A 22,289-nucleotide genomic window follows, 5' to 3' on the forward strand; every position below is an offset into this window, starting at 1 on the left:
CATCTGTAGTTTCTCTATAAAACATTCTCTCTCCCTCCATCTGTCGTTTCTCTATAAAACATTCTCTTTCCCTCCTTCATCTGTAGTTTCTCTATAAAACATTCTCTTTCCCTCCATCTGAAGTTTCTCTATAAAACATTCTCTTTCCCTCCTTCATCTGTCGTTTCTCTATAAAACATTCTCTCTCCCTCCTTCATCTGTCGTTTCTCTATAAAACATTCTCTTTCCCTCCTTCATCTGTAGTTTCTCTATAAAACATTCTCTTTCCCTCCTTCATCTGTAGTTTCTCTATAAAACATTATCTTTCCCTCCTTCATCTGTAGTTTCTCTATAAAACATTCTCTTTCTCCTTCATCTGTAGTTTCTCTATAAAACATTCTCTTTCCTCCTTCATCTGTAGTTTCTCTATAAAACATTCTCTTTCCCTTTCATCTGTCGTTTCTCTATAAAACATTCTCTTTCCCTCCTTCATCTGTAGTTTCTCTATAAAACATTCTCTTTCCCTCCTCCATCTGTAGTTTCTCTATAAAACATTCTCTCTCCCTCCTTCATCTGTCGTTTCTCTATAAAACATTCTCTTTCCTCCTTCATCTGTAGTTTCTCTATAAAACATTCTCTCTCCCTCCTTCATCTGTCGTTTCTCTATAAAACATTCTCTCTCCCTCCTTCATCTGTCGTTTCTCTATAAAACATTCTCTTTCCCTCCTTCATCTGTCGTTTCTCTATAAAACATTCTCTTTCCCTCCTCCATCTGTCGTTTCTCTATAAAACATTCTCTTTCCCTCCTTCATCTGTCGTTTCTCTATAAAACATTCTCTCTCCCTCCTTCATCTGTCGTTTCTCTATAAAACATTCTCTCTCCCTCCTTCATCTGTCGTTTCTCTATAAAACATTCTCTTTCCCTCCTCCATCTGTAGTTTCTCTATAAAACATTCTCTTTCCTCCTCCATCTGTAGTTTCTCTATAAAACATTCTCTCTCCCTCCTTCATCTGTCGTTTCTCTATAAAACATTCTCTTTCCCTCCTTCATCTGTAGTTTCTCTATAAAACATTCTCTCTCCCTCCTTCATCTGTCGTTTCTCTATAAAACATTCTCTTTCCCTCCTTCATCTGTAGTTTCTCTATAAAACATTCTCTTTCCCTCCTTCATCTGTAGTTTCTCTATAAAACATTCTCTCTCCCTCCTTCATCTGTCGTTTCTCTATAAAACATTCTCTTTCCCTCCTTCATCTGTAGTTTCTCTATAAAACATTCTCTTCCCTCCTTCATCTGTCGTTTCTCTATAAAACATTCTCTTTCCCTCCTTCATCTGTAGTTTCTCTATAAAACATTCTCTCTCCCTCCTTCATCTGTAGTTTCTCTATAAAACATTCTCTCTCCCTCCTTCATCTGTAGTTTCTCTATAAAACATTCTCTTTCCCTCCTTCATCTGTAGTTTCTCTATAAAACATTCTCTTCCCTCCTTCATCTGTCGTTTCTCTATAAAACATTCTCTCTCCCTCCTTCATCTGTAGTTTCTCTATAAAACATTCTCTTTCCCTCCTTCATCTGTAGTTTCTCTATAAAACATTCTCTCTCCCTCCTTCATCTGTAGTTTCTCTATAAAACATTCTCTCTCCCTCCTTCATCTGTCGTTTCTCTATAAAACATTCTCTTTCCCTCCTTCATCTGTAGTTTCTCTATAAAACATTCTCTCTCCCTCCTTCATCTGTAGTTTCTCTATAAAACATTCTCTCTCCCTCCTTCATCTGTAGTTTCTCTATAAAACATTCTCTTTCCCTCCTTCATCTGTAGTTTCTCTATAAAACATTCTCTTTCCCTCCTTCATCTGTAGTTTCTCTATAAAACATTCTCTCTCCCTCCTTCATCTGTAGTTTCTCTATAAAACATTCTCTCTCCCTCCTTCATCTGTCGTTTCTCTATAAAACATTCTCTTTCCCTCCTTCATCTGTAGTTTCTCTATAAAACATTCTCTCTCCCTCCTTCATCTGTCGTTTCTCTATAAAACATTCTCTTTCCTCCTTCATCTGTAGTTTCTCTATAAAACATTCTCTTTCCCTCCTTCATCTGTAGTTTCTCTATAAAACATTCTCTTTCCTCCTTCATCTGTCGTTTCTCTATAAAACATTCTCTCTCCCTCCTTCATACTTTCTCTATAAATGTTTCTCTTTCCCTCCATCTGTAGTTTCTCTATAAAACATTCTCTTTCCCTCCTTCATCTGTAGTTTCTCTATAAAACATTCTCTTTCCCTCCTTCATCTGTAGTTTCTCTATAAAACATTCTCTTTCCCTCCATCTGTAGTTTCTCTATAAAACATTCTCTTTCCCTCCTTCATCTGTAGTTTCTCTATAAAACATTCTCTTTCCCTCCTTCATCTGTCGTTTCTCTATAAAACATTCTCTCTCCCTCCTTCATCTGTACTTTCTCTATAAAACATTCTCTTTCCCTCCATCTGTAGTTTCTCTATAAAACATTCTCTTTCCCTCCTTCATCTGTAGTTTCTCTATAAAACATTCTCTTTCCCTCCTTCATCTGTAGTTTCTCTATAAAACATTCTCTTTCCCTCCTTCATCTGTCGTTTCTCTATAAAACATTCTCTCTCCCTCCTTCATCTGTACTTTCTCTATAAAACATTCTCTTTCCCTCCATCTGTCGTTTCTCTATAAAACATTCTCTTTCCCTCCTTCATCTGTAGTTTCTCTATAAAACATTATCTTTCCCTCCTTCATCTGTAGTTTCTCTATAAAACATTCTCTCTCTCTCCTTCATCTGTAGTTTCTCTATAAAACATTCTCTTTCCTCCTTCATCTGTCGTTTCTCTATAAAACATTCTCTTTCCGTCTTTCATCTGTCGTTTCTCTATAAAACATTCTCTTTCCCTCCTTCATCTGTAGTTTCTCTATAAAACATTCTCTTTCCCTCCTCCATCTGTAGTTTCTCTATAAAACATTCTCTCTCCCTCCTTCATCTGTCGTTTCTCTATAAAACATTCTCTTTCCCTCCTTCATCTGTCGTTTCTCTATAAAACATTCTCTCTCCCTCCTTCATCTGTCATTTCTCTGTAAAACATTCTCTTTCCCTCCTTCATCTGTCGTTTCTCTATAAAACATTCTCTCTCCCTCCATCTGTCGTTTCTCTATAAAACATTCTCTTTCCCTCCTTCATCTGTAGTTTCTCTATAAAACATTCTCTCTCCCTCCTTCATCTGTCGTTTCTCTATAAAACATTCTCTTTCCGTCCTTCATCTGTAGTTTCTCTATAAAACATTCTCTCTCCCTCCCATCTGTCGTTTCTCTATAAAACATTCTCTTTCCCTCCTCCATCTGTAGTTTCTCTATAAAACATTCTCTTTCCCTCCTCCATCTGTAGTTTCTCTATAAAACATTCTCTTCCCTCCCATCTGTCGTTTCTCTATAAAACATTCTCTTTCCCTCCTTCATCTGTAGTTTCTCTATAAAACATTCTCTCTCCCTCCTTCATCTGTCGTTTCTCTATAAAACATTCTCTTTCCCTCCTTCATCTGTAGTTTCTCTATAAAACATTCTCTTTCCCTCCTTCATCTTTAGTTTCTCTATAAAACATTCTCTCTCCCTCCTTCATCTGTCGTTTCTCTATAAAACATTCTCTTTCCCTCCTTCATCTGTAGTTTCTCTATAAAACATTCTCTCTCCCTCCTTCATCTGTCGTTTCTCTATAAAACATTCTCTTTCCCTCCTTCATCTGTAGTTTCTCTATAAAACATTCTCTCTCCCTCCTTCATCTGTAGTTTCTCTATAAAACATTCTCTCTCCCTCCTTCATCTGTAGTTTCTCTATAAAACATTCTCTTTCCCTCCTTCATCTGTAGTTTCTCTATAAAACATTCTCTCTCCCTCCTTCATCTGTAGTTTCTCTATAAAACATTCTCTCTCCCTCCTTCATCTGTAGTTTCTCTATAAAACATTCTCTTTCCCTCCTTCATCTGTCGTTTCTCTATAAAACATTCTCTCTCCCTCCTTCATCTGTAGTTTCTCTATAAAACATTCTCTCTCCCTCCTTCATCTGTCGTTTCTCTATAAAACATTCTCTTTCCCTCCTTCATCTGTAGTTTCTCTATAAAACATTCTCTCTCCCTCCTTCATCTGTAGTTTCTCTATAAAACATTCTCTCTCCCTCCTTCATCTGTAGTTTCTCTATAAAACATTCTCTCTCCCTCCTTCATCTGTAGTTTCTCTATAAAACATTCTCTCTCCCTCCTTCATCTGTCGTTTCTCTATAAAACATTCTCTCTCCCTCCTTCATCTTTACTTTCTCTATAAAACATTATCTCTCCATCTGTACTTTCTCTATAAAACATTCTCTTTCCCTCCATCTGTCGTTTCTCTATAAAACATTCTCTTTCCCTCATCTGTCGTTTCTCTATAAAACATTCTCTTTCCCTCCTTCATCTGTCAGTTTCTCTATAAAACATTCTCTTTCCCTCATCATCTGTCGTTTCTCTATAAAACATTCTCTTTCCCTCCATCTGTCGTTTCTCTATAAAACATTCTCTTTCCCTCCTTCATCTGTAGTTTCTCTATAAAACATTCTCTTTCCCTCCATCTGTCGTTTCTCTATAAAACATTCTCTTTCCCTCCATCTGTCGTTTCTCTATAAAACATTCTCTTTCCCTCCTTCATCTGTAGTTTCTCTATAAAACATTCTCTTTCCCTCCATCTGTCGTTTCTCTATAAAACATTCTCTTTCCCTCCATCTGTCGTTTCTCTATAAAACATTCTCTTTCCCTCCATCTGTAGTTTCTCTATAAAACATTCTCTTTCCCTCCTTCATCTGTCGTTTCTCTATAAAACATTCTCTTTCCCTCCTTCATCTGTCGTTTCTCTATAAAACATTCTCTTTCCCTCCTCCATCTGTCGTTTCTCTATAAAACATTCTCTTTCCCTCCTTCATCTGTCGTTTCTCTATAAAACATTCTCTTTCCCTCCTCCATCTGTCGTTTCTCTATAAAACATTCTCTTTCCCTCCATCTGTCGTTTCTCTATAAAACATTCTCTTTCCCTCCTTCATCTGTAGTTTCTCTATAAAACATTCTCTTTCCCTCCATCTGAAGTTTCTCTATAAAACATTCTCTTTCCCTCCTTCATCTGTAGTTTCTCTATAAAACATTCTCTTTCCCTCCATCTGTCGTTTCTCTATAAAACATTCTCTTTCCCTCCCATCTGTCGTTTCTCTATAAAACATTCTCTTTCCCTCCTTCATCTGTAGTTTCTCTATAAAACATTCTCTTCCCTCCTTCATCTGTAGTTTCTCTATAAAACATTCTCTTTCCCTCCTTCATCTGTAGTTTCTCTATAAAACATTCTCTTCCCTCCTTCATCTGTAGTTTCTCTGTAAAACATTTCTTTCCCTCCTTCATCTGTAGTTTCTCTATAAAACATTCTCTTCCCTCCTTTATCTGTAGTTTCTCTATAAAACATTCTCTTCCCTCCTTCATCTGTAGTTTCTCTATAAAACATTCTCTTTCCCTCCTTCATCTGTAGTTTCTCTATAAAACATTCTCTTTCCCTCCTTCATCTGTAGTTTCTCTACAAAACATTCTCTTTCCCTCCTTCATCTGTCGTTTCTCTATAAAACATTCTCTTTCCCTCCTTCATCTGTAGTTTCTCTATAAAACATTCTCTTTCCCTCCTTCATCTGTAGTTTCTCTATAAAACATTCTCTTTCCGTCCTTCATCTGTCGTTTCTCTATAAAACATTCTCTTTCCCTCCTTCATCTGTAGTTTCTCTATAAAACATTCTCTTTCCCTCCTTCATCTGTAGTTTCTCTATAAAACATTCTCTTTCCGTCCTTCATCTGTAGTTTCTCTATAAAACATTCTCTTTCCCTCCTTCATCTGTAGTTTCTCTATAAAACATTCTCTTTCCCTCCTTCATCTGTAGTTTCTCTACAAAACATTCTCTTTCCCTCCTTCATCTGTCGTTTCTCTGTAAAACATTCTCTTTCCCTCCTTCATCTGTAGTTTCTCTATAAAACATTCTCTTTCCCTCCATCTGTCGTTTCTCTATAAAACATTCTCTCTCCCTCCTTCATCTGTAGTTTCTCTATAAAACATTCTCTTTCCCTCCTTCATCTGTAGTTTCTCTATAAAACATTCTCTTTCCCTCCTTCATCTGTAGTTTCTCTATAAAACATTCTCTTTCCCTCCATCTGTCGTTTCTCTATAAAACATTCTCTTTCCCTCCTTCATCTGTAGTTTCTCTATAAAACATTCTCTTTCCCTCCATCTGTCGTTTCTCTATAAAACATTCTCTTTCCCTCCTTCATCTGTCGTTTCTCTATAAAACATTCTCTTTCCCTCCATCTGTCGTTTCTCTATAAAACATTCTCTTTCCCTCCTTCATCTGTCGTTTCTCTATAAAACATTCTCTTTCCCTCCTTCATCTGTAGTTTCTCTATAAAACATTCTCTCTCCCTCTGTAGTTTCTCTATAAAACATTCTCTTTCCCTCCCTGTCGTTTCTCTTCATCTCTTTCCCTCCATCTGTAGTTTCTCTATAAAACATTCTCTTTCCCTCCATCTGTAGTTTCTCTATAAAACATTCTCTTTCCCTCCTTCATCTGTAGTTTCTCTATAAAACATTCTCTTTCCCTCCTTCATCTGTAGTTTCTCTATAAAACATTCTCTTTCCCTCCTTCATCTGTAGTTTCTCTATAAAACATTCTCTTTCCCTCCTTCATCTGTAGTTTCTCTATAAAACATTCTCTTTCCCTCCTTCATCTGTAGTTTCTCTATAAAACATTCTCTTTCCCTCCTTCATCTGTAGTTTCTCTATAAAACATTCTCTTTCCCTCCTTCATCTGTCGTTTCTCTATAAAACATTCTCTTTCCCTCCTTCATCTGTAGTTTCTCTATAAAACATTCTCTTTCCCTCCTTCATCTGTAGTTTCTCTATAAAACATTCTCTTTCCCTCCTTCATCTGTCGTTTCTCTATAAAACATTCTCTTCCCTCCTTCATCTGTAGTTTCTCTATAAAACATTCTCTCTCCCTCCTTCATCTGTAGTTTCTCTATAAAACATTCTCTCTCCCTCCTTCATCTGTAGTTTCTCTATAAAACATTCTCTCTCCCTCCTTCATCTGTAGTTTCTCTATAAAACATTCTCTTCCCTCCTTCATCTGTAGTTTCTCTATAAAACATTCTCTTTCCCTCCTTCATCTGTAGTTTCTCTATAAAACATTCTCTCTCCCTCCTTCATCTGTAGTTTCTCTATAAAACATTCTCTTTCCCTCCTTCATCTGTAGTTTCTCTATAAAACATTCTCTTTCCCTCCTTCATCTGTAGTTTCTCTATAAAACATTCTCTTTCCCTCCTTCATCTGTAGTTTCTCTATAAAACATTCTCTTTCTTCCTCCTTCATCTGTCAGTTTCTCTATAAAACATTCTCTTTCCCTCCTTCATCTGTAGTTTCTCTATAAAACATTCTCTCTCCCTCCTTCATCTGTCGTTTCTCTATAAAACATTCTCTTTCCGTCCTTCATCTGTAGTTTCTCTATAAAACATTCTCTTTCCCTCCTTCATCTGTCGTTTCTCTATAAAACATTCTCTCTCCCTCCATCTGTAGTTTCTCTGTAAAACATTCTCTTTCCCTCCTTCATCTGTAGTTTCTCTATAAAACATTCTCTCTCCCTCCATCTGTAGTTTCTCTATAAAACATTCTCTCTCCCTCCATCTGTAGTTTCTCTGTAAAACATTCTCTTTCCCTCCTTCATCTGTAGTTTCTCTATAAAACATTCTCTTTCCCTCCTTCATCTGTCGTTTCTCTATGAAACATTCTCTTTCCCTCCTTCATCTGTCGTTTCTCTGTAAGGGAGGGAGGATCGATAGAGACACTACACAGGGTCAAATAGATAACCACAGGCCTGCTCCATGCTAATAGTCTACTGCTACTGCTCTTAGTACTGATACTAGGGTTGTGATGATACCAGTACTGCAATATTTTTCCCATGGCAAGAATGAAAACACGAAGCAGAGTCTTTGGTCCTATAAAAACCTACTGTATGTAAAATATTGTGTGCTATAGCCTGGAAAAAAAGTAAATGTGACTCTGGGTGAACACACACTGATGTTTGTTTCCAACATTAGGGCTGTTTTCCTGAAGAAGTTAAATCTGTTTTGTGTTTTGTTTCCTTGCCACGATACTAACAAGCATCATGAAACTGGTATTGTCCCAACCCTACTAAGTACACCACTGGTTACCAGTGATGGTTGGATGACAACCCTGTCTTATGTTGAACACACACAAGTATTTGATATGCTGACGATTTTGGTTTTCCTACTTACAAAGCATGTAGAGGTCTGTCATTTTTATCATAGGTACACTTGAACTGTGAGAGACGGAATCTAAAACAAACATCCAGAAAATCACATTGTATGATTTAATTCATTTGCATTTTATTGCATGACATAAGTATTTGATCACCTACCAACGAGTAAGAATTCCGTCTCTCACAGACCTGTTAGTTTTTCTTTAAGAAGCCCTCCTGTTCTCCACTCATTACCTGTATTAACTGCACCTGTTTGAACTCGTTACCTGTATAAAAGACACCTGTCCACACACTCAATCAAACAGACTCCAACCTCTCCACAATGGCCAAGACCAGAGAGCTGTGTAAGGACATCAGGGATAAAATTGTAGACCTGCACAAGGCTGGGATGGGCTACAGGACAATAGGCAAGCAGCTTGGTGAGAAGGCAACAACTGTTGGCGCAATTATTCGAAAATGGAAGAAGTTCAAAATGATGGTCAATCACCCTCGGTCTGGGGCTCCATGCAAGATCTCACCTCGTGGGGCATCAATGATCATGAGGAAGGTGAGGGATCAGCCCAGAACTACACGGTAGGACCTGGTCAATGACCTGAAGAGAGCTGGGACCACCGTCTCAAAGAAAACCATTAGTAACACACTACGCTGTCATGGATTGAAATCTTGCATCGCACGCAAGGTCCCCCTGCTCAAGCCAGCGCATGTCCAGACCCGTCTGAAGTTTGCCAATGACCATCTGGATGATCCAGAGGAGGAATGGGAGAAGGTCATGTGGTCTGATGAGACAAAAATAGAGCTTTTTGATCTAAACTCCAATCGCTGTGTTTAGAGGAAGAAGAAGGATGAGTACAACCCCAAGAACACCATCCCAACCGTGAAGCATGGAGGTGGAAACATCATTCTTTGGGGATGCTTTTCTGCAAAGGGGACAGGACGACTGCATCGTATTGAGGGGAGGATGGATGGGGCCATGTATCGCAAGATCTTGGCCAACAACCTCCTCAGTAAGAGCATTGAAGATGGGTCGTGGCTGGGTCTTCCAGCATGACAACGACCCGAAACACACAGCCAGGGTAACTAAGGAGTGGCTCCGTAAGAAGCATCTCAAGGTCCTGCAGTGGCCTAGCCAGTCTCCAGACCTGAACCCAATAGAAAATCTTTGGAGGGAGCTGAAAGTCCGTATTGCCCAGCGACAGCCCCAAAACCTGAAGGACCTGTATGGAGGAGTGGGCAAACAAAAGTTTTTGTACCAAATATTAAGTTCTGCTTTTCTGATGTATCAAATACTTATGTCATGCAATAAAATGCAAATTAATTACTTAAAAATCATACGATGTGATTTTCTGGATTTTTGTTTTAGATTCCGTCTCTCACAGTTGAAGTGTACATATGATAAAAATTACAGACCTCCACATGCTTTGTAAGTGGGAAAAACTGCAAAATCAGCAGTGTATCAAATACTTATTCTCCCCACTGTATATGCACCATGCACACACGCACGCTTACACACACATACAGACACACACACACACGCACACACACCATATCCACAGAAGGCAGGTGGGGGTGAGAAGCTTATGTTTACAGCCAGGGAATATTTTTTTAGATATTTTTGGGCCTAGAACCGGCACACGGCAACTCACACGGCAACCCACACGGCAACCCAGCGCTAACTAACAGACAATGGTCTACTCAACACAACGATGTAATTCAAATGCGAACATAGACAGACTAATTACTTCTAATATAGCTCTCCATGTATCTTAGTTACAGGCTAAATGACTGGGCTTCTGTGTGAGGAGAGACAGTTGAGGCTAAAACACATCTCAACCATACCAAGAGGACTGAAGGAGGTCATTATTATTGTAAACCTAGTGTCTTATCTATGTGTTTCCTCTCTGGGAGGATGGATGCAGCAGACTGTCTATACATAACGCCAGCTTACACTACCTATGCCAAACAACAGTGATTTGATGCTTCCAAATTGGCTCCCTACATAGTGCTCTCCTATGGGCACTCGTCAAAAGTAGTGCACTATATAGGGAATAGGGTGCCATTTTGAATGAAGCCATTGACTATAACAGCTGACAATGTGGTTGCCAATCTTTGCAATTGACGTGTTAGCAGCCTACATCTGAATGAGATCTTGCGTACATTTTGAGCTTTATGAAAAATTGTATTAGACAGAATATAAGTCTGTGTTAGAGCCTCAGCGGGCTGGGGTACTGTGCTTTGGCGAAGAGCGAGAGCGAGAGATATGGAGAGAGAAATAGATGCATAGAGAGAGAGATATGGACAGAGAAATAGATACATAGAGAGACAGATATGGACAGAGAAATAGATGCATAGAGAGAGAGATATAGATGCATAGAGAGAGAATATATGGACAGAGAAATAGATACATAGAGAGAGAGATATGGACAGAGAAATAGATACATAGAGAGAGAGATATGGACAGAGAAATAGATGCATAGAGAGAGAGATATGGACAGAGAAATAGATACATAGAGAGAGAGATATGGACAGAGAAATAGATACATAGAGAGAGAGATATGGACAGAGAAATAGATACATAGAGAGAGAGATATGGACAGAGAAATAGATACATAGAGAGAGAGATATGGACATAGAGAGAGAGATATGGACAGAGAAATAGATACATAGAGAGAGATATGGATAGAGAGAGATATGGACAGAGAAATAGATGCATAGAGAGAGAGATATGGACAGAGAAATAGATACAGAGAGAGATATGGACAGAGAAATAGATGCATATGGACAGAGATAGATGCATAGAGAGAGAAATAGATGCATAGAGAGAGATATAGAGAGAGAAATAGATGCATAGAGAGAGAGATATGGACAGAGAAATAGATACATAGAGAGAGATATGGACAGAGAAATAGATGCATAGAGAGAGAGATATGGACAGAGAAATAGATACATAGAGAGAGAGATATGGACAGAGAAATAGATGCATAGAGAGAGAGATATGGACAGAGAAATAGATGCATAGAGAGAGAGATATGGACAGAGAAATAGATGCATAGAGAGAGAGATATGGACAGAGAAATAGATGCATAGAGAGAGAGATATGGACAGAGAAATAGATGCATAGAGAGAGAGATATGGACAGAGAAATAGATACATAGAGAGAGAGATATGGACAGAGAAATAGATGCATAGAGAGAGATATGGACAGAGAAATAGATTCATAGAGAGACAGATATGGACAGAGAAATAGATACATAGAGACAGAGATATGGACAGAGAAATAGATGCATAGAGAGAGAGATATGGACAGAGAAATAGATGCATAGAGAGAGAGATATGGACAGAGAAATAGATACATAGAGAGAGATATGGACAGAGAAATAGATACATAGAGAGAGAGATATGGACAGAGAAATAGATACATAGAGAGAGAGATATGGACAGAGAAATAGATGCATAGAGAGAGAGATATGGACAGAGAAATAGATGCATAGAGAGACAGATATGGACAGAGAAATAGATACATAGAGACAGAGATATGGACAGAGAAATAGATGCATAGAGAGAGATATGGACAGAGAAATAGATGCATAGAGAGAGAGATATGGACAGAGAAATAGATGCATAGAGAGAGATATAGAGAGAGAAATAGATGCAGAGAGAGAGAGATATGGACAGAGAAATAGATACATAGAGAGAGAGATGTGGACAGAGAAATAGATGCATAGAGAGAGAGATATGGACAGAGAAATAGATTCATAGAGAGACAGATATGGACAGAGAAATAGATTCATAGAGAGAGAGATATGGACAGAGAAATAGATGCATAGAGAGAGATATGGAGAGAGAAATAGATGCATAGAGAGAGAGATATGGACAGAGAAATAGATACATAGAGAGAGAGATATGGACAGAGAAATAGATGCATAGAGAGAGAGATATGGACAGAGAAATAGATGCATAGAGAGAGAGATATGGACAGAGAAATAGATTCATAGAGAGACAGATATGGACAGAGAAATAGATACATAGAGACAGAGATATGGACAGAGAAATAGATGCATAGAGAGAGATATGGACAGAGAAATAGATGCATAGAGAGAGATATGGACAGAGAAATAGATGCATAGAGAGAGAGATATGGACAGAGAAATAGATACATAGAGAGAGATATGGACAGAGAAATAGATACATAGAGAGAGAGATATGGACAGAGAAATAGATACATAGAGAGACAGATATGGACAGAGAAATAGATGCATAGAGAGAGAGATATGGACAGAGAAATAGATTCATAGAGAGACAGATATGGACAGAGAAATAGATACATAGAGACAGAGATATGGATAGAGAAATAGATGCATAGAGAGAGATATGGACAGAGAAATAGATGCATAGAGAGAGAGATATGGACAGAGAAATAGATACATAGAGAGAGATATGGACAGAGAAATAGATGCATAGAGAGAGATATGGACAGAGAAATAGATACATAGAGAGAGATATGGACAGAGAAATAGATACATAGAGAGACAGATATGGACAGAGAAATAGATACATAGAGAGAGAGCGAGAGAGATTATTATTATTATTCTAATTCATATTGTTGCTGTTAATGGTAATACCATTTCCACTACTACTATTACTGTTATTATTGATACCTTATTGCAGTTGGTCCCACCATTGTTGTTAGAAGTGTATTTTGACAACATAAGTCATTTAACTTGCCATGTTAATAAAGTCTACTGAATTTAATTTAATTGAGAGATATGGAGAGAGAAAAATAGATGCAGAGAGAGAGAACATCATTTAATTTAACGTCTGTACTTCAGCCTTCAGTTTGAGAAATCACCTCCGCAAGAGGCCCTGTAAACAGAGGCAGCAGTAAAGATCACATATCAGATCATAGAATTCCATTAAAAGTGTCACCTCGCCCTAATGCGCAGCTGCGTCAGGGAGCCCATTGTGATGAATGGCACTGCGCTCCTGTGCGTCAAAGGGGTCTCAGTGTAATTAACGGGATTAGGAGTCCCACGGTGGAGCTGCACCACCAAGCCTACTGTAATAATAAGGTATACTGCATTAGGTACCATTGTGACAGAAACCTAATTTGGTGTGACAGCAAAAAGGTTGTTATTGTGACCAGAATATATAGCATATTCCCCCATTTGCTTTAGTGAACCAGCCATTACCACAGTCTGAAAGTTCCAAAATGATTGGATTGTTGGGCATAATATAAGTATTTGTAGTTTAACTTGCACTCACACCCCCACATGTTGTTTCTTCCTGCCACTGGTTCTGCTATTTCTAAGAATGGTCTTCTTTTTCCCTAATCCTCCACACCTTACTCTTCGACGTCTTGGGGGCACATCATCAAAAGAGGTGTCAGCCACAAGTCAGAGCCCCATGGCCTGTTTCTGTTCCCCCTCCTAGATTAGTTTGGTCTCTCTGAAACTCTATAGGAAGCTACACTCTGAGCCACTGGTTGAGTCCCATGGCCTGTTTCTGTTCCCCCTCCTAGATTAGTTTGGTCTCTCTGAAACTCTATAGGAAGCTACACTCTGAGCCACTGGTTGAGTCCCATGGCCTGTTTCTGTTCCCCCTCCTAGATTAGTTTGGTCTCTCTGAAACTCTATAGGAAGCTACACTCTGAGCCACTGGTTGAGTCCCATGGCCTGTTTCTGTTCCCCCTCCTAGATTAGTTTGGTCTCTCTGAAACTCTATAGGAAGCTACACTCTGAGCCACTGGTTGAGTCCCATGGCCTGTTTCTGTTCCCCCTCCTAGATTAGTTTGGTCTCTCTGAAACTCTATAGGAAGCTACACTCTGAGCCACTGGTTGAGTCCCATGGCCTGTTTCTGTTCCCCCTCCTAGATTAGTTTGGTCTCTCTGAAACTCTATAGGAAGCTACACTCTGAGCCACTGGTTGAGTCCCATGGCCTGTTTCTGTTCCCCCTCCTAGATTAGTTTGGTCTCTCTGAAACTCTATAGGAAGCTACACTCTGAGCCACTGGTTGAGTCCCGAATGCCACCCTAGTATAGTACACTAGTTTTGACCGAAGCCCTATGGGTCCTGGTCTAAAGTAGTACACTATGTAGGGATTTGGGATGCAGGCACTGAGCCTGAGAGGACGACCAGGGTTATATATGTTAGTCACAGTTCAGTATTGATTTCCTGGACTATGAATGGGAATGCCAGCAGTCGGAAAACTGCGCTCCCAAAGCTGTCGAGATCCCCCCTCCTGCTCTTCCTACTCATGTTTTCCACCCGAGGTGGAAATTGTTACCGTATGACACCATCCCTGTCACTCACAGCAACATGGTCGTTACGCCCTCACGGTCCATGCCGGTGTGCGATGAGTGAAGGATTGTGAGTGTTGGCTAGACTGGAGGCCTCTGGGATATGGTATCACCTAGCGTGGGCAACTGTTGCTATTGTTCTGTTGTTTAGAGCTAGCTCGGGGGTGGGACTGATATGGACCTTTCTGTTGTTATGGTGTGGGTGACTCTTTTAAATCATGTGTTTGGTTGTTATGGAGATGGTTACCAGGTGTGAATATGCCATGGTTGTTGTAACTCTGGTATTTATGATCTTGGGATTGCACCTGATCTGGGCTTATATGTTTAATGATGGTCATGAAGTTATTGTTCTGATGCCTAACATTAAATGGGAGATTTACTAGTGGTTTTATTTTACCATCATTCTTCAACAACCTTAGATTTTCACTCAATAAAATTCCTATTTATACTCAACTAATCTTAACTTATTAATGATCTTTAAATGGCCTCATGCTAAAGCTGTCATCTTGCTCTATGTATTCCTGCAAACAATGAACGTTCCTACAATGTTTGGAAACATTCCAATTTGTTGTACAGCTAACATTAGAATGGTGGATCTAAAACCATGTCTGTCTGTCTGTCTGTCTGTCTGTCTGTCTGTCTGTCTGTCTGTCTGTCTGTCTGTCTGTCTGTCTGTCTGTCTGTCTGTCTGTCTGTCTGTCTGTCTGTCTGTCTGTCTGTCTGTCTGTCTGTTCCTTCCTTCCTTCCTTCCTTCCTTCCTTCCAGTACAGGATTGGCCAGCTGTATATGATCAGCAAGCACAGCCATGAGCAGAGTGAGCGTGGAGAAGGAGTGGAGGTGGTGCAGAACGAACCCTACGAGGACCCCACACATGGACAGGGACAGTTCACAGAAAAACGCGTCTACCTCAACAGGTAAGTGTGTACTTACCAACTGTGTTGGAAAAAGTACTCAATTCACATACTTGAATGAAAATAAAGGTTTTCCCGAGTGGCGCAGCGGTCTAAAGCACTGCACTGCGGTGCTTGAGGCGCCACTACAGATCCAGGCTGTGTCACAGCTGGCCAAGACCGGGAGATCCATGAGGCGGCGCACTATTAGCCCAGCGTCGCCCGGGTTAGGGGAGGGTTTGGCCTGCCGGGATATCCTTGTCCCATCGCGCTCTAGCGACTCCTGTGGCGAGCTGGGCAAATGCACGCTTACACGGTCGCCAGTTGTACCTCCTACACATTGGCTTCCGGGTTAAGCGAGCGGTCTGTCAAGAAGCAGTGCGGCTTGGTAGGGTTTTGTTTCGGAGGAATCATGGCTCTCAACACTCGCCTCTTCATTGTCGGTACGGTAGTTGCAGCGATGGGACAAGACTGTAACTACCAATAGGATATCATGAAATTGTGGAGAAAAAAGGGTAAAAAGTACACAAAAAATATATGTAAATTTACTTTAATAGAAAATGACTTAAACGACTTAAGTAAAAGTGAAAGTTTTCCAGTAAAATACTAGTTGAGTAAAAGTATAAAAGTATCTGGATTTATGTGTACAGTGGTGGTGAAAGTACTCAATTGTCACACAATTTAATGAAATGCTATACATCAAATTCCTCATATTAAGCAAACCAGACGTCACAAAGCCATGGTCCTGCCAGAAGATACAGTAAACGCAAAAGTCACATACTGTTTACTCCGAAGGATCCTGTCAAATGATTTAAGCACAAGGTGTTGTGTAGTTTATTACCATTAGTAAGCTACAGCAGGACTAATCTCCTGGCACTAGCAGAGAGCGTCTGACATATCCTTGGGGAATGCCATATTCACTGTCTTCATTGGGTGAGTCAGTGCCACTGGAAAGTTTAGGACAATACTCCTCCAGGCTAGATGGATGTCATATTGTACAGTGTGTGTCTCACCTTCTCGTAGGCCTTTATTAGATGGTTGCATTCAAGACAAGGTCATTTTCATTGATCTCAGTTTGTCAGTGTCCGTAGAGTATCCTAGGCCTACCCTGTCATGGTTGTGGGATCATATTAAAGATTCTGATAATGAATGTCATAGAATTGCCTGAAATGTGTTTATAAAAGCCCCCCCCTCAATGCTCCTTGAAAATGTTCCTCTAGTTGGGGCTGAATTGCTACACTAAACATGAAACTCACACACCTCCTATGATGTTGTGTATTTCATTATGATCGTTTACTGTCTGAGTTGGACAGTCTGCCTGTTTTGTCAGCAGTGTTGCTGTAAGAGGTTGTAACGTGTGTAGCTGCCCTGGCTACAGATGTAGGATCTTAGTAGACATATTAGTAGTGTATTGGAGGTTTAAAAAGCCTTCTGAAGTTTGTAGTTTACACATTGACATTTCAGACTTGATTTTCCTTTACAAAATATGTATCTACCCCCACAAAAATGTAAATGTAATCATATTCCACATAACAATTCACATTTCCTGTTGCTGCAGAATTGTTTTCATGCTGTAGCAAACATGCTCAAGTTAAGATCTTACATCTGTACTTGGCAGTAGGCCTAAAAAGGGCTTTTTGTGGTGTTTCTTGGTCACATTTAAATGATGCAATGTGATTGTAAAAATGTTCAGTTATTTTTGCTGTGTTTTTATTGGAAAATGTTGGCCCAGTCACTTTTACTCAGGCCCAGTCACTTTTACTCAGGCCCAGTCACTTTTATCCAGGCCCAGTCACTTTTACTCAGGCCCAGTCACTTTTATCCAGGCCCAGTCACTTTTACTCAGGCCCAGTCATTTTTACTCAGGCCCAGTCATTTTTACTCAGGCCCAGTCACTTTTACTCAGGCCCAGTCACTTTTACTCAGGCCCAGTCATTTTTACTCAAGCCCAGTCACTTTTACTCAGGCCCAGTCACTTTTATCCAGGCCCAGTCACTTTTACTCAGGCCCAGTCACTTTTATCCAGGCCCAGTCACTTTTACTCAGGCCCAGTCACTTTTACTCAGGCCCAGTCACTTTTACTCAGGCCCAGTCACTTTTACTCAGGCCCAGCCATTTTATAATCTAAATCAAATCAAATCAAACTTTATTGGTCACATACACATGGTTAGCATATGTTATTGCGAGTGTAGCTAAATGCTTGTGCTTCTAGTTCCGACAGTGCAGGAATATCTAATAAGTAATCTAACAATTCCACAACAACTACCTAATACACACAAATCTAAATGGATGGAATAAGAATATGTACATATAAATATATGGATGAGCGATGACAGAGCGGCATAGGCCAGATGCAATAGATGGTATAAAATATAGTATATACATATGAGATGAGTAATGTAAAATATGTCAACATTATTAAAGTTACTTGTGATCCATTTATTAAAGTGGCCCATGATTTTGCGAGTCTGTATGTAGGCAGCAGCCTCTCTGTGTTAGTGATGACTGTTTAACAGTCTGATGGACTTGAGATGGAAGCAGTTTTTCAGTCTCTCGGTCTCTTTGATGCTTTGATGCACCTGTACTGACCTCGCCTTCTGGATGCTAGTGGGATGAACAGGCACTGGCTCGGGTGGTTGTGGCCCTCTTTTTGGCCTTCTTGTGACATCGGGTGCTGTAGGTGTCCTGGAGGGCAGGTAGTTTGCCCCCGGTGATGCGTTGTGCAGACCACACCACCTTCTGGAGAGCCTTACGGTTGTGGGCGGTGCATTTGCCGTACTAGGCGGTGCTACAGCCCAACAGGATGCTCTCAATTGTGCATCTGTAAAGGTTTGTGAGGGTTTTAGGTTACATGCCAAATTTCTTTTGCCTCCTGGGGTTGAAGAGGCGCTGTTGCACATTCTTCACCACACTGACTGTGTGGGTGGCCCATTTCAGTTTATCCGTGATGTGTATGCCGAGGAACTTAAATAGTATTGTGATATCCTCATATCATTATGGGTCACTTAATAGAATAGAATGTAACATAATAGAATAGAATGGAAAATAATATAACATTATGGAATGGAATAGTATAGAATGGAATAGAATAGATCAGAATAAAATGGAATAAAACATACTGTACACAGTATGGGCTGCCTTATGGACATGGAGGTTCCATAAAACACTCATAAGAGGACATAAAGATTTTAAGACATTATAGGTCTCACAGGTTCTAGCCATAGAAGAGCAATCTATTTTATTGCATGTGTCATTTCAATCCCATTTTCTCTGTTAGTCCATCTCCACACTCTGTTGAACATGATTACTGTGTGAAATTGAATATTTGATTCTCCATTATGTAGATTTAGATCACAATTGAATTTGCTGTTAAACGCACTGGTGAGTCTGAAATACACGTTTTGCTTCACTAATGCCCTTTCTGTGAGTCCTCCCTGGATTTGACCCAATCAGTCACACACTTCCACACACAGAGACACATGATAACATGCACACTGCATGCACAAGCAAGCCCGCCTGCTCTTTCATACTCAAACATGCATACTGTATACATCTGTCTCTCTTTCTCTGTCTTTGTCTCTCCCTCACTCTTTCTCCCTACTTCTTTCTTTTTAAAACGTTTCATTCTTTCTCTTTATCTCAAACACACACATCTTTCTCTTTCTCTTGTAGTAATACTGACAGATCAGAGTCAATCAACTGAGTCACTGACTCGTGACCAGGAGCACAGTTTAGCAGAGTGGGTTCATTCCAGTTTGGAAAATGGTCAAGATGCGGTCGCCAATGGAAACAGCCTCCCACATCCAAATTTAGCCAAATCCTCCAGCAGCCAGGCAACCGTCACAACCCAAGGGGTTCTTCATGCACTAAGTGGACAGCGTTGTGGGACAGTCACAGAAAGTCCCGGCCCTGCAGTGTGCTGCTCTGGGAAATCCATCAGGTCTAACTGTGTTTCATTCTGATCACAGCAGACCTGCCTGCCTGGCAGAAGGAACTGCTCTCTATTGATTCCATGGGTCTGGTCCGTATGGAGCATTATCTATCTCCCATTCACTGACTTCATTAGATGTCTGGAAGCGAGGAGACACTCTGATTGGTTTCCAGGGGGTCAGATAGGTACAAACGGGGTCAGCGATGGGCGACATCTTAAATGGCACCCTAATCCCTTTATAATGCAATATTACTTTTGACCATAGGGAATATAGTGACATTTGGGAAGCAGGTCATGATAATGGGTGGTACCAGTAATGTATGGTATCTATGGGTGGTACCAGTAATGTATGGTATCTATGGGTGGTACCAGTAATGTATGGTATCTATGGGTGGTACCAGTAATGTATGGTATCTATGGGTGGTACCAGTAATGTATGGTATCTATGGGTGGCACCAGTAATGTATGGTATCTATGGGTTGTATCTGTAATGTATGGTATCTATGGGTGGTACCTGTAATGTATGGTATCTATGGGTGGTACCAGTAATTGTATCTACCAGTAATGTATGGTATCTATGGGTGGGGTATGGTATCTATGGGTGGTACCAGTAATGTATGGTATCTATGGGTGGGTTGTATCTACCAGTAATGTATGGTATCTATGGGTGGTACCAGTAATGTATGGTATCTATGGGTGGCACCAGTAATGTATGGTATATATGGGTGGCACCAGTAATGTATGGTATCTATGGGTTGTATCTGTAATGTATGGTATCTATGGGTGGTACCAGTAATGTATGGTATATATGAGTGGTAGAAGTAATGTATGGTATCTATGGTTGGTACCAGTAATGTATGGTATCTATGGGTGGCACCATTAATGTATGGTATCTATGGGTGGTACAGGGTCCCAGTTCACAGGTTACAGATGCCCACTTCTGAAACTCAAGTTTTTAAACGTAATTTCAAAACCTTAGTTCTAATTTAGCACACATTATGTTACCATTCACTTCCCTGTAGAGATTTGAGTTTTAGGTTTTAGATTTTAAAATGCCAGGGTGAGGCAGAAAGAGAAAGAACTGGAAAAGACAGAGAGGAGTGGGGGTTTTCAGACAGAAGTAAGACTGGTAGCTGCCTGTGTGAGAGCTCTGATGGGAGAGGAGATCAGTGTTGTGTAAGTGGTGGATCATTTAAACAGTCACGTTGGGATGCTGTACCTGCCTTCCCACCCACAGACCACCTGCTACCACAGACAGACAAGTACGTAAGTTCGTGTGAGAGTTTGTGTGTGCAGAAAGGGGGGTTGAGGACATAAAAGTGGTCCTCTATACTTTGCTATTTAAAGGTCCGTCAGTGAGAGTGCAATGAACACAGCATGTCAGTCCTCTGTGGAACTGACAGGAGATTAGCGACTGGAGGACTGGGACCAACAGGAACACAATATTCAGTCCACAGGAGGCTGCTGAGGGGAGGACGGACCATAATAATGGCCGTAACGGAGCGCATGGAATGGCACCAAACACATGGAAACAATGTGTTTTATGTATTTGATACCGTTCCACCAGCCCATCCTCCCCAATTAAGGTGCCCCCATCCTCATGTGATTCAGCCATCTAATCAACAAGGCTGAGGGAGGGAGGGTTGTGCTCCAACATTACTCAGTAAATGTAGCATTTTGAGTGGGAATCCTCCCCCAGTGGCATTTGGCTGTTTAAAATGGCAGCCGCCCACCTTCTGTTGACAGAGCTATTTGCAACTTTATGGCTGGCCTGGTGCTGCAGTCTGCATTTCTCCAATGTATGATATTGACTGCAGTAAACTACCCCACCCGTGACACCCACAATATTTATGGGTCTGTGTCCCTCATACACAGCCGTTTGGGCTGTAACTGTTGGCTTTTGCTGTTGCGGGCTTTCTGCTTCGATTCATCCACACAAATGTAGTGTCCGGATGGAATTGGGATAAAATATACTTTATGCCTCTAATAAAGTTTATGCCTCCACCCAAGGGCTCAAAATCTCAGTGTCAATTTAATTTGTTCTCATAGGATTCTTGTCCTCTCTCCTCGTATTTAACAGTTTTAACAGTTTTAACTTAATCATTTTGCTTTTCCAAACTTTGCCAAAGTATAAACATCCACCTCAGCATCACAGCAGCAGACATCTTTGCTGCTCATCCTTCCAGCTCTGGTTCTCTGGTTAGGGTTTATATAGGACATTCTTGAATGGGTTCTCCCTGATTGGCTACAAGGTCAGACCATGATGGTCACAGAGGTTCCTTTAGTTCTGAATGAGAAAACCCCTGTCTGTGTTCTCTGTGCTCCGTCCTCTCCCTTTTACTGCAGGTTGCCCAGTAACATCACCATCATCTACAGAATTTTGAGCCGCAATGGCCACCCAGCAGTCTCCAGTTTCGGCTCCTCACAGCTGGCGCCAGATACTGTGTAGGGTCTAACAGTGAGGAAGGGATAGCAAGGGGTGGAAAGGTTCAGGTCTATGATTCAGATGGATGTCATGTCTTCTCTCGTTTCTGCTTGATGCTGTTCTCTTTCTCTCACTGTGCTCCACCTTACCTCTACTTCTCCCCTCTTCTTGTCTCTTCTCATCCCTCGTTCCCTTGCTTCTCTCTTTTCTTCACTCTACTCCTCCCTTATTTCATTCAGCTCACTTGTCTTCTTTTGTCTCTTTCAGTAAGCTCCCTAGCTGGGCCAGGGCTGTGGTCCCTAAAATCTTCTATGTGACAGAGAAGGCCTGGAACTACTACCCCTACACCATCACAGGTAACCACTCCTAGGACCATCACAGAAGAGCAGTACAGGAATGCACAGTGTGTCTGATAATGGAAAGGAGGAAAGGGGATACCTGGTCAG

General features: G+C 40.6%; 1 protein-coding gene across 3 annotated transcripts in view; it reads left to right on the forward strand.

The window, feature by feature from the left end:
* Positions 1–22,228, forward strand: part of LOC118377901 (cytoplasmic phosphatidylinositol transfer protein 1-like) — a 113,621-nt gene extending 91,393 nt beyond the window's left edge. For all 3 annotated transcript variants that reach the window (XM_052504586.1, XM_052504584.1, XM_052504585.1), the window contains 2 exons: positions 15,363–15,511; positions 22,111–22,228. In XM_052504586.1, the coding sequence (XP_052360546.1) occupies positions 15,384–15,511; positions 22,111–22,213 (231 nt within the window). In that variant the 5' untranslated portion in view covers positions 15,363–15,383 and the 3' untranslated portion in view covers positions 22,214–22,228. The remainder of the gene's footprint in view (positions 1–15,362; positions 15,512–22,110) is intronic.
* The last annotated feature ends 61 nt before the right edge of the window (positions 22,229–22,289 follow it).

Source organism: Oncorhynchus keta, unplaced genomic scaffold (genome assembly GCF_023373465.1).
Source record: "Oncorhynchus keta strain PuntledgeMale-10-30-2019 unplaced genomic scaffold, Oket_V2 Un_contig_1985_pilon_pilon, whole genome shotgun sequence".
Lineage (NCBI taxonomy): Eukaryota > Metazoa > Chordata > Actinopteri > Salmoniformes > Salmonidae > Oncorhynchus > Oncorhynchus keta.